This window comes from Pleurodeles waltl, chromosome 6, assembly GCF_031143425.1.
Source record: "Pleurodeles waltl isolate 20211129_DDA chromosome 6, aPleWal1.hap1.20221129, whole genome shotgun sequence".
In the NCBI taxonomy this organism is placed as follows: Eukaryota; Metazoa; Chordata; class Amphibia; order Caudata; family Salamandridae; genus Pleurodeles; species Pleurodeles waltl.
In genome coordinates this window covers 684,800,835-684,814,351 of record NC_090445.1, presented here as the reverse complement: position 1 = coordinate 684,814,351, position 13,517 = coordinate 684,800,835, and the positions used below count along the sequence as shown (strand labels likewise).

The following is a 13,517-nucleotide window of genomic DNA, read 5'->3' as shown; positions in this document are numbered from 1 at the left end:
ACTTTAGACAGTAATGATTGTTGTCGATCCATGTCACACCTACTTAATTTAGCCAAATGTTGTTTAGAAAGGTGCTGCTAATGTTTGACAAGAATTAGTCAATGTGTTGCAGCATTCCTCACTTGTAAATGCAGGCTTATATTTCCCTCCTACAACCCTGGACCTTTTAAAATACAATGCTGCCTTTGTAGTAGAGCATGCTCTACTGCCCGCCAGGTGTATGACACTCAATGTATGCATGCATGTATGTATGTTTGTATGTGTGTTTTTTTATATAGAACAAACCTAACCGAAAGGCAGCAACATGCTGTACAGAGTCCAAGGCAAAGACACAGTCAACAGGTGACTGAAGGGGTAGCTCGTTTCTAAGAGTGGAAGTGGACAGTTAGTGCATCATGATGTAGTGTGCCTTGAGCTCGTTCCTAAATTGGAGCAGGGTTGGGGTGGTCCTGGTGGATTTGGGAATGTCATTCCAAATTCTCGGTGGCAAAGGTCTGATGCATAGTTTGTTCTTTTTTCAACTGCTTGCTTCTTTCTTCAGTCTTGTCAGCCAGATAGATGGGGGTGCCAGTCGTGATATTAAATAAAAATACTACTTCTGCACGTGCCTCCTGAAGCCTCCAGTCCAGTCAAGCGGTGATTGGAATGTTCAGGCAACAGAGAGCACGGTGATGTGTCAAACATATCAAGAAGAGCTTTGGGGTCCCACCAAGGGATAGGAGAGCACTATAGAAATACTACATTACAATGTAATACAACGAACTACAGTACAAATGGAGGGCATGTCTAGATACTGGCTGAGGCACCCGATTTCACGTAGAATTCATCAGATAATGTTGTTTCCTCCTTTGCATGGCTGAGGACCATCTGTCATTTTCCCAAGTTGAACTACTGAAGCAGGAAAAATGGGAATAACGTTAACAAAGCCAACCCCACCGACCACCCCCTATTAAAGAGAAAGAGACCTGTTTGACCAAGTGATATAATTACATTTTTTGACAATATTGTGGGAGGGCAGAATTTATCGCACATCAAGCTTTAGTGCCAGGAGAGAACCTGGAAACCAGTGGAACAAGTACAAGAGGCGCTCCAATTTCCCAGATAACACTGGAATTAAGATACTCTTGTTTTTAACTGCACTCCGCCTAAAGGCCTGCTCTCCGTGGTCAGTCCATGCAGACAAATCCCATATGGAGTTCCTGAATCGTATGAAGTAAAATGAGGGAAAAAGGTTGTATGCGAGCCTTATCTGGTAAGATAAAAAGGCAAGGTTACTAAAACTAGTGCTGCAAGAAAGTAAGAGGTGTCAAAAACAGGAATGGAGCAAGAAGTAGAGGGTGAGTAGGGCACAGTGGAAGCAGGAACAGCAGACGAAGGAGACCCAGTGTGAGCTAAGAATGGGAGACTAGTGGAAAGAGGAAGATGGTGTGAATGAGATCCAGTAAAAAAATGCAAGAGTTTGCATCAGTTCAACTAGGAGCGAGGTAAGAACATGAGGAGATACAGTGAGTAGGAATTCTGATGCTAAAAGGAGAAGGGGAATGAAGTGGGAGAGGTTGAAATATTTGGTGAAGGGGAAGCCTTGGAAAGTTGAGAGTACCATTTTTCCAACATACCTAGCTCTCCTGCAGCTTTGATGTCAATGTTGTCATAGCCACTACCAATCCGAACAACCACCCTGAGGGCTTTGAATTTTTCCAGATCTTCACGGGTTAGAGTGATGGTGTGGTACAACATTGCACCCACGGCCTCGTTCAGGACCTGCAGTGAAGACATGCAAACTAGTGTGAAACTATTGCACCTCAGATTATTGTCTCCGGTATATCTCAAGCATATATTGTCAGACAAGATCCACCACCAAACACCATCGTACAAGACACTCACCACAGAAAACATGTTAAGTTTTCACACCACAGAAAAGCCAACGACCTTTCTTTTCATTCAAAAGATGCAAAGTAATCCCATAGCTGTCATATAGTAGCCAACATAATTATGCACACAGGAGCAGTAAGCCTGGCTCATCACACAAGAGCCATTAGATCCACTAATGACCCTAATCACATGTGCATCAACGTATCTCATTACACAATTTACACTCATGCAAGTCATTCTACATGGGCCCACAAACATATATATAAATGCATAAAATCCATTAGTGCAATGGATGGAGTTTGCTGTTTATTGTGGTGGTGGTGCTGTGTTGATGTGTGTTGCTATTGCAGTGTTGCGATATTGTTTTTTTGATAATTGCTGTAATTGTGTTGGCTGTGTTGTTGTGCACTAGTGTGTTCTGTTAATGTCTTGTGTTGTTTGTGTGTGCTGTGTTGAGCCCTTGAGTTCTCTTTTTGCTGTAGCAGGGTTACAATGTGTTTGCTTAGTGTTGTTGTGTGGTGCAGTGTTGTCATGCCAGGTTGAGTTTTTTTGTGGAGTTGTATTGTATTGGTGTTATGCCGTGTTGTTTTTCTTATCTTTTTCGGCTGGATTTATGTTGACTGTAGATGTTTGGGTGTGCATGGGTGTTTGATGTCAGCTTTCCTGCAAGTCCAAAATGTGGTTTTTTTCTAAAAGCACATAGTGCAAAAGTATGTATTGGCTTGCAATCACAAATGGAGTAATCCGAGACCGGGAAGCTTCTTAGGATTTCATAAATTGGCATTCCCCAAGCCTGACTACTGTTTCAGATGTTTCAAGAGGTTAGTGTCACCTCTAGCCTACAAAGACAGACATAGCACATCCGAGATCAGAGGCCCCAAGTCCCCTGCAATTCAAAAATGGCGCTGACCCACCACTGCAGGGACTACTAAGAGGGTTGTTTATTGTGGTGTGCGCAGACGTTCATGTTTGTGCTCTGCCCATAGACTTTTATAAAGATATATAAATCGACAAAATGCATTGCATTGCTAAGTTTGCATCTGCACAAAATTGCAGTATATAATCCCCCAAATCTCTAATCAATATGAACCACATACCTCAACTATTCTGCTTTTTACAGCTAATTTTAAATCAGACATCAGGGTTCACGCTCGTGTTCTGCACTCGGTTTTTACTCCATGGCTGGGTAAGTGTTCTATGATACCCTTTTACCCATACATACATGGTTCAGCTGGGCCTGCAATCTCTTCGTTTATTCACTTGCTGAACAGGGTTTTGCTCTGACATATTGAGAGGGGTGATATTTTGCTGACGTGTGTTCATTGTTCTAGGGAGGCTTTCCAAGCCTCCCTTACAGCACCAACCTGAAATAACTTTTTTGCTACTGATAACGGTAAAGTACCCTCAGTGACTTATTTGCTGTGCAATTATGGGCATTGTCTGTTGAACAACCACATAGTTCCTTGCCTCCCGCACAATAAGGCTGCTAATCCTTGTCGAAAGTAAGAATTCATAACGTATATTTGTATATCACACGTTCACTTTTGGGTATCTTGGCACTGAAATAATATTTATTGAGGTAATCACACACTAGAAGAATTAAGGAATACATCATTCCCATCCATTGCACGCAGGGGGACCGCGACAGCAGTGCTGAATTTGTGGAAGGAGGAATGCCAGGCCCAAAGCTTTTCTCAGAAGCTGGCGGCTGGTGCATTGAATCCTTGGCGCGCAGCACGTGGTGTGGTAATCTTTAATCAACTACCAGACACTCCCGCCCCTTTTTAGGTTTCACCTGCATGCGCACGCTTGTGTGCTCTGCTTGCAAAATCTTTTGTGGAATAAAAATAATCCTAAAAGGGGCTTAGAAACCTCCCCTTTCTTATCTGAACATACCATTGGCTTAGTCCAGTGATACTCAAAGTACAGCACGGGGGCCGCATGAGGCCCTCCTGACTTTATGTGTGGCCCCTAGGCACTAGGCTGCTGTTCACTTGACTCAGCACTATCTTTAATATATGTTTCACAAACTGGGAAGCATTTATTTAAATGTTAATTACAGTTAAAGAAAGGAAGTAACTAGGATGTCTTGCACCGCTTAACTTTGGGAAAACCTTGATCTATAAAGACACCTTGCAGCAAACGTGTAAAAATATGATAAAGTCTCTTCAAAATTCACAAAATGTATTTTGTTAACATGCAGAACTGTTTCATTTTAGCAAATCAGTGCATTGAGAAGTTTTATTTTTAAGTGATAGTTTTCAAACATGAATTTAGAAATATTCATGCTTCCCTTTTCATCCTGACAACCATGCCAATAGTGAACTTAGAGTCAAGTCAGTTATTATGTGCACCCTTTGGGTGGCCTGGGTTGCTATTATACATAATACAACATTAAAGGTTATTAAATCGAACATAGGAGAAGTTTTTGTAGAGCACAGATCAAGAAGGTATCTATTTTGAGGTCCTCATATGTGATACTGAAGAAAAAGGAGGGAAAATGAAATAAAACAATTACCTAGGCTCACACAATTTGGTCAAATGGGGAAGCCAGGATTGATCCTAGGTTTTGTGGTTCCACATTGTGCAATTCTATTCAGCCACTATATGTACATGCTTCGCTTCCCCTACACTCACCGTAACAACACCCTACTAGCCCCCTGACTACCATGCTACTGACACTAGTGCAAACCTCGTCACGCCACCGAGTAAACATTTTGGCCTGTGGGAAAATATTTGTGAGTAAATTAGTCCAACGTCGCTCTAATTTAGGTGCTTCTGATTGGCTAGCACGTCATCTGCTTTCAGTCCCTGCCCTCTGCTGCTTTGCCGTCCTGCACTCCATGCCATCGTGAGGATTGTGGCTCAGGTACTCCTTCCGGTCACTGCCATTTGCTAATGGCCAGTCTCCTTGCACTGGCTACTTCACTGTGCAGTACTTTTTTTAAAAATGTACACACGAGCACCCAATCGACAATCCGCCCCTCCTCCCAATCCCACACAAGACAAAACATTATTTCCTTGCTTCTGTGTAGCAGTAGAAAAATACTCGCAAAAATTCGAGTGATAGTGTTGTTCAAGCCTGCTTTGGTTTCATGGCTTGTTTTTGTTGTGGAGGGATTGCGGATGAATCGTGGACCGTTTTAAACAAGTTTAAAGTGACATCTATGTTTTGCAAGAAGCGTACAAATTAAAAAATCTCATTCACAAGCACATTATAGATTAAATGAAAAAGTAAGCACATTCTCTGAAAATGGGAAGAAGAAAACCCTTCTATTGTTAACTTTGCTTGGAAATTTCCTTTTTGGAACGACATTATCCTGTATCGAATAGGTTGTCCCTGGCCACTCACTCCCCCTATTTCTTTTTTTTTTGCAAAAGGCATTCCACATGTGTCTATTCAATATGCATTTGATGTTATAGGACCAAAAGAAGAATAGGATGAATCCCTAGATGTGGTTGCCTCTAATGGCGACCCAGTCGGAACATCTGAACATCCACAGAGCGAGCCACAGAGTGATCCCACATCTCCATAATGTGACACTAGACGGACACGTAAATCTGAGCGCAACACGGATGTGTGCAAAGGCATGGGGCTCCATTCTCCACCCCACTCCTAGTTCTTCCCCCTGACAACTCTCCCCTGGAGGGGATCACCACTATGGGAGATCCGTGGCCCGGTCAGTGGCCATGGGCCCTCCCTACACTCGCAGGAGGCGTATGTTTGGGCAGGGCTTTCAGATGGTTGATGTTAAGAAATGTTAGCACACTTGTTTATTTCTCCTTTTGGCATATAGTATTAAATGGCAATGGGGAGGGGCGATGACCCAACCCTGTTGACAGCCCTAGCATGTCTGTTTTTCAGTTAATGGGACTACTTTGTGATGTTAATCGAAAAGTAAGATGTGTTGGTTGGGGAGACCCTACTCAGTACGACGTAACAAAATGCATGTAGTATGAACCAAGCTTTAAAATCTGATTCCTTATTCCCATATGATGCTCTCTGTTGATCACACTGTATGTTATGCCATATCTTTAAATACCAATAAAACTAAAGTGTTAATAAAAAAGAATAGGATGAATCCCAGCATGAGGCACAGTAAACTGAGATTATCCACAGTAAATTTTAGACGATTGAGACGTGGTGTCTGCACCACTGACTTTAACCATGATGCTGAGTGTTGTTTTATTTTTTATTTTTAATGAAAAGATTTGAAGGATGTCCTGAGTTGTGTCCTTTGTTTAATACAAGGGCATTTGATTTATGTTGCTATAATATTGCAGGCTGCCAAACGGCCTGTGAAAGTACTTCCTGAATCTCAGTTTTGCTGATTAGAGCTAGTGCACTTTATTTGCAAGTTGAAATACCTTTGATCATCAACAATCTGACATTACCTGTCTATTCACATTTCTATGAATTGCCATTAAGGAGGTTTCATTGTCTTCTGACTCGCACATAGGCCGTGAAAAACAATTCTTTATCAGAAGTACCTTCAACATTAGAAACTTTCCGATATGTTTTAAAATAGGTCATGCAAGAAGCAGTGGCATGTGCCAGGAGCTAAACCATAATCTTTGTCCATAGAGTAGACCAAACGCGCATTGCCTTCAAACGCCTTCTATTGTTAACTTTGCTTGAAGTGTAGAATAAAAAGTACCTATTTACTTTCATCAATATCAGCATCCCGAGGAGTGTTGGTATTGTAAGGCTGGTGCCCTATATCTTATCTGAATAGATCACAGCCCAAAATATTATTAATATGCTCAAAGATAGCTTTTTTAAAATAATACCACATTGGCATCTTTGCCTTGTTCATATGTTTGTCAACACTCAGGCTTTAGTGCTCTGCTCAAGGTCTAACCACAGCATCCTTTGATGGTATCCACTGGGCTCAGCCCTACTTCATTACGGAAGGGTGTTCAGTTTAGGCCAAGAAGAAGAGCTGGATCTATGACAGATTTTCAGGTTATCCACAAAGGATACATTTACTTTTAATGGCTCCAAATGAAACTAATTTGCACAAGAAGTAGTTATCCTGCATGCATTCGGCTCTACGCGACCTCTGTTAGGCATCCACCTGTGGTTAACATTTTGGTTTATACCAAAAGAAAATGTCGGGATACAAAATTAGGGAGAATTATGTGGTCCAGTGCATCAATCTCCCTGCATGAAAATATAACTGAAATAAGATGCACTGTTTCAAAAGAAAGGACTCCATTCCACTAATTAGGGTAGGGGGTCTTTACAGTCACCACATGCATTAGTCTTACTGGAATAGTAGCCCTCACTCACCATTGGGTGACATTCCGGAATTCCAGGGACCATGGATGACGGGGTAGGTCCGACGGACCACAGCACTCTTCAGTTAAATTGTCTTGATAGAAGAGCGGCCAGCATCCATGCGATCCCCAGGGGGCCCACATACCTGAGCTAGGGGGGTCTCCACATTCAGAAGTTTATGACTCCAACATAAGAGTTCAGTTATTTCTTACACAGACAATAGGAGTAGAGTTTTGTTACTCTCTTAGTGAGGGTTAGTGACAACAAACAAGTCCTGAAGTATCGCCACCTTATCTGTTTGACTGTATTAGGCGACAAACAGGTTGACCATGACTAGCAGTTTTGTAGTGTAGAGAATACGCACACACAGTTCCATAATATCGAAATCTCTAATTAGAGTGGTTGACATACATTTAGTTGTTGATAGGGAACCAGATCACTGTTTTCTGTACTTACACCCTTTTTTGTTTTTTAACCTTTAAAGGGGAGTCAGGTCAGGTTGTTTTAAAGATAGTGTTCTTGGGCACCTTTAGCCAATTTTAGAAGTTTTCCCAGCTCCTCTCACATCCACTCACTACTGCCATTCTTTCTTAAAAAGATCTCCGGCAAAGAGCACTCTAGTAGGGCCTGTCAGGCATTGCAGTGCCGGCCTGACGAGGAGCATGGCCCGATGATGAAGCATGTCACCCAATGGTGAGTGAAGACTATTATTCCTGTAAGACTAATGCATGTGGTGACTGAGAAGACCCTCTAATATTTTGGTTTAACACATTTTCAATGTTTTAAAGGACAGTGGAATAAAACAAACCTTTTTACATGAAAAGAAGTAAAATACACATAAACAGTAACATTGTGTCCCCCACCATCTGTCCTCATGTCCTTTCTACCTCAATTCCAGGCCTTTTATTTTCAATTAGCTATTTTTTTGCCGCTGTTATGCAGCGCAAACCTGACCCAAAGGTATTGGAGTTATTTACATGAGAACCACTTACATTGCACAGGGGCACTTTCATTATTTTTCTTTTTTTTTCTTTTTTTTTAATGGGGAGATTAAGTTATTTATCCAGAATCACAGGATGCAGAGCAGAAGTCGATGCTCAAATGGGTTTCCCAGTAGCAAGGTCAGCAGCTCTGACTGTAGTGCCATATCCTTCCACCGTTTCAGTTGAAGCCATGTTGGACAGCAGCCCGAACAGCTGTATAACATGTCTAAAAAATATTGAAAAAAACAGTAGATCTCGTATGGGCGAAACCTATTTGCCAATGGTAGTTGATTTGGATTCATGTCAAAAACTATGAGTGCTTGCGCTGATCCGCCCAAGTTGCAGACAAGTAGCTCCTTACACTCCCTGCACCCCCTCCATAACACAAAGTGGCGCAAGGGACAATTTGTTTTCAGTGGAAAATACCTTTTATGCTCAAAAGTAAATAACCTTCCAAGACTTTACACTGCTTTGTGTCACTTTGCACAGTGCAAAATTTAGATAAATCTGACTCCAAGTTTCTAAAGAAGAAACCAATTTACATAAAGAGCAAGAGGGGGGGCCCGGGAGCTTGGGGGCCTCCTGCACCGATGGGGCTGCAAATGCTAATGGTAGCCACTGCTGCTAACCATAAAAATTAACAAACATTGGCATAGCCAATAGGTCTCGCCATTGGGACATTTTAAGTATTTAGCCATGCAGCACATTAAACCTTTATCAGAAATAAACTGTGTTTGTGCATTCCTTCATACACTTGGCATTAGACTGTAATGGTCAGAACACCTCCTAGAGGGCATCACAATAAAAATAGCATTTGGAAGAAACATGAACATGTAACCACCATAGTCAGCCCCTAGAGGGCATAGCCACATGAAAAGAGAAGAGCGGAGAGCATTGCATTATAACCATATATTCAGCCCCTAGAGGGCATAGAGCATTAGACATTTTCAGGCCTAGCAGGCCTAATATAATATTATTAGAAACAAAGCCCTTAGAACACAAACTACTTCCAGCTGTAAAGCAAAAGCTCCAGCCATGAGAGAGCTTAAAAGACATTGCATGGTGGGAGAGGTTATGATTTTGCCCCCCAACCTAGTGTAGGGACTCAGAGGTCAGACAGAAAGAGCACATCGTGCTGAACGTTTTGGTGGTGGTCCCATTGCCCTAGGACCACCACAGGCTGAGTTATGGGCAGAAATGTGTTGTAAAAGGAATGCCCCGCAAAGCATTATGGGGCGAGTTTCCCGAGTACAATTAATATTGTAGTGTCAGCTCTCCGCTATACCGGGGAGAGCTGCATTGAGAGTTTCCCTTGGTTTTTTTTCTGTTTAAAAGGCACCAGTTTGTATATTTTACAGCTGCTAAATGTGGGAAGAATTTAGGAATGGGACTGCAAATTTAACTGGTGCTCATGTAAAGTGCTCCAATCTTCCGGTCAAGTTTGAGCTATGTAAAACTGCAGGTGCTCATGTAAAGCACTCCAATCTTAATGCTATATAAGCTTGCAGCTTTTGTCGGGCGCAGACAAAGCAAAGAAACAGCAAGATGCCAGAGAAAGGAACAACATATAGCCACAAGTGCGAAGCAGAGAGGCAAACGAAAAAAGTAGTGCACGGACACTAAGGTTTATGGCCTATCGTGCAATAATCCATGTAACAGGGTCAGTCTCCAAGGCGGTAACAGGGTCAGTCTCCAAGGCGGGACAAACCTAAAGCACTTATCTAAAAACCAAAGGAATTTTGAAAGGTAGTCCAAGGAACGAATGAAAGTGATGGCCGTGTGATGGGCATGGTGAAAGCCCAAAGACGTAGATTACAGCATGTCGAGAGACAACGCATGCCCACTGCCTAGGCTCGACCTAAAAACGTGCACATTCAAATCGGCCACGGGACAGCGTACACACTGGATCCTCACTGGAATGGACATCTAAAAGCTAATAGCCACCATGAGGAGGTGTGCACTTTCACACCCATTATGTGCAGATGTGCTTAGAGGGCATAATTCTGCTTTGTGTCTGCAGCTCTGAATGTCTTTAGGCTTTCATTCTGTAGCATGATATTTATCACTAGAAGCCCACCTAGAGCACGTCAAACCTTCTCAAACACACTGAGACACCTCAGCTTAGCTTCTACATTCTGAAGGTTTTAGATTTTGGTCACTTGTTCAACAAATACATTTGTACTTAGAGCTTTGTTTTGTCAGCATGCAATAACCTAACTACAAATTTACCATAATTTCATAGTGAAGCCAGAGCATAAGTAACATGATTGTAGCCACACTTTGTGTCTGTAGATAGAGGCAGCAGCTAAGTACCATTTGTGAGCACACTGAGTGGTGGATTGTGCCTGATAATATGAAAAAGTACTACCTGGCACACATCTCACATCTATTGATCAAGAACAAAAAGTAATCAAAGTGCACCCGAATTGAGGCACAATTAAAATCTGAAAAAGGATAACTGGACTTAGTGTACAGATTCTCCTCCAGGACATTGGAAAGACATTACCCAGTCATACATACCACAGTAGTGCATGGTGAAAAGCGCAAAAGCTTGTGAAAGTAAACTCTCTAGTGGGCAACACAGGAATGAGAATTAATGGGACAGTACTTTATTGGTGGGTATGTGAAGTGCCAGCATGCGCACTTCTGATATTCTCATTTGAGATGGACATTTGAAATCTTTACCATGTTAGAAGCAGAATTAAATCTACTGCCCTTTCAAGTATAGAAATACAACCAAATACCCTATTACGCTAGGGCTAAATTGGGGACTCCCTCATACACACTCACCACACCCCAATACAGAAATATTTAAAAGCCTGAAGACGGCATAAAGGAGGGGTCTCAGGTCTTTGTGGCACCATAACTCAAGCACGAGAGCAGCAGCTCTCAGAGTTAAATGGCAAGATACACCTGAGGCTCAGTTTGAGATGGTGTACAATTTGAAACTAAATGACAGAAGGCTTTATGGAGATAAGCTGAAAATCACTTATTGTAAGATTTTACATGAATGGCACTGCTCGTGAAAACACTACTCCAGCACATTTGAGCAGAAATTCACAGTGCAGAAGATGTGACATAGAGGACAGTGACATACTACACATTTTATTGGGGTCACCCCAACTTAACAGAATACAGGATGCAGATATGGGAATCTCTGCAAACGTCATACGGCCCACACTTCACCCCTATGGCCTCCTTAGTCATGTTAAGTGATATATCAGACATCCCAGTAGTATCTTCACATACATGTGGCTTGCTACATCACCTGCAGTGCACAACTCTACATACCATGACTATGGAAATCCTGGAACTTGGTTTAAGAAATGATGATCATGTTAGAGGATCATCTATAGGCTCAATGACCAGACAACTAACTTTAACTAAGTATGAGGACATTTTGTGAAACGTGCATAACCGGGGATAGATCATAATAGTTTCCTCAACATTCTAAAACCTTGCTGACCCCTCCACCTCTATGGGTAGAGATGAAGAATGAATACCCACTGAAACCATAACTGTCCACCCCATACCTCTACCATATTGCCCTGTTCAGTCTCATTGCCTCACTCACTACACAAAGCCATCATCAACATATCTGCACAGAAAGGGGCATCACAGGTTTCCAACCAAAACCATCTTTAAAAGAAGTAGCATTTCCTATCCTCCATCTGCACAGGAAGTGTCATCACTCCCTGTACTCTCCCTCCTTCAATCAACTCTTCAGGGTATGTCATTGCCAGGGTGTCCTCAGCAAAGAGCCGACGTATACAAGGGTATTGCCAGTTTGGGCCTCCTAGGGCCAGGTAAAGCCTCAGGCCCGAACCGCTGTTCCAGTGAAACTTATAACCATCATGTGCATCACCCAGTACCCCATACTGTCAATTCATACAATCACATCCAGATCTAGATGACTAAGACACTGACATAGCATTTTCACAAATCATAGACCCACCCTCGTACACATCCCAATAACTACCATATCCGTCAAACTACAGAACACATATTCCAAATAATGCTCATTACTGCTCACCCTGCAGTACTCCATACACCAGATTCTGCAGTCCTTATCAGAAATCTGATCTCCTCTTCATCACAGAAACATGGTTCAATCCCACATCTTCACACATCCGAGGCATCCTTTTCCACCAAACACTACAGCATCCTTCATGTGGACCACACACATAAGAAGGGAGGAGGCCTCCAGGTCCTCCCCCTATGCAAGCAAGTAACACTTAACTCCATGGAGTTGCTGACATGATATCACCTACTCCCTGCAACTGAGTGCACCACTTTCTATCACAACTACAAGCCTTCCAGGCAGAACAAGGACTTCACTGATGAATTCCCAAAACTCTTTACCACCTTGTCCATCTGACATACCCACACCACCCTCATGGGTGCCTTCAACATCCCAGCCAACACAAGCTAAAGAAAGAAAAATATACCTTCTTCAATCTCATCCATACATTCAATGAGGGACAGCATGTCACACAACCAACACACTCTATTGGCCACATCCTCGACCTGGTTTTCTCAACATCACCAACAATACAATGCAAAGCACCCATAACCCTAGACTGGACTGTTCACTTTGCAATCCCTATCTCCCTGCTCAGTGTCCTACCAATAAACCTAGCTTAACACAAAAGAAAAGAAAATACCTATCCTTCATATACTTCATCATGGACAGCCTAATGGCTGGACAACCTAATGGCTAAACTCATCTCTCACCCTATCAGCTCCTTGTATGATGCTAACACCCTTTTTAACAACATAAAATGTTTTGTGAAATCTAGCTGAACAGCCACACCCCAATTACAACAAACAAATGCAATGCAAAGCCTTCAGTATCCTCTTACACCGAAGGGCTTGCTGAAAATAGGAAACAAGATGAGGAAAGAAAATAGAAGAAAACCATATCTCCCAATGCCCTCTTGATACTGAAGTCCTTCCACACATCATGCAGACAGCTTATCTTCTCGGCAAAAGCAAAATACTACACCAACACCATCAATTACGCCACCAACAGAAGCAGAATACTATTCAAGACAATCAGCCATTGCTTCAACCCCCTGCCAGACCATCCTATTGCTCAATCCACAGAAAAGTTAAATGCCATCAACCTCATCTTCAGCGATAAAATACAGAAGATCCAGCAACACATCTACAACACCAAGCCTGTTTCAACTTTTTCATCCACCTTTTCCTATAGAATCCTGCAACAGTGAGCCTTCAAAGCCCTATATCTACCAGGTTTCACTGACATATTCAACTCTCTCCTCAAACTCTCTCCTCAAAGCTCTCTCTCTGGATGCACACTTACCTCTACTTACTATTGTCAATGTCAATACTGAAGGCATCTGTCCAGAAACTCTCAA

The 13,517-nt window shown here is 42.3% G+C and overlaps 1 protein-coding gene across 2 annotated transcripts in view; it reads right to left on the bottom strand.

Moving 5' to 3' along the window:
• Window positions 1-13,517, bottom strand: part of CTBP2 (C-terminal binding protein 2) — a 135,292-nt gene that overhangs the window by 83,530 nt on the left and 38,245 nt on the right. For both annotated transcript variants that reach the window (XM_069239118.1, XM_069239119.1), the window contains exon 3: window positions 1,617-1,761. In XM_069239118.1, coding sequence (XP_069095219.1) covers window positions 1,617-1,761 — 145 coding nt within the window. The remainder of the gene's footprint in view (window positions 1-1,616; window positions 1,762-13,517) is intronic.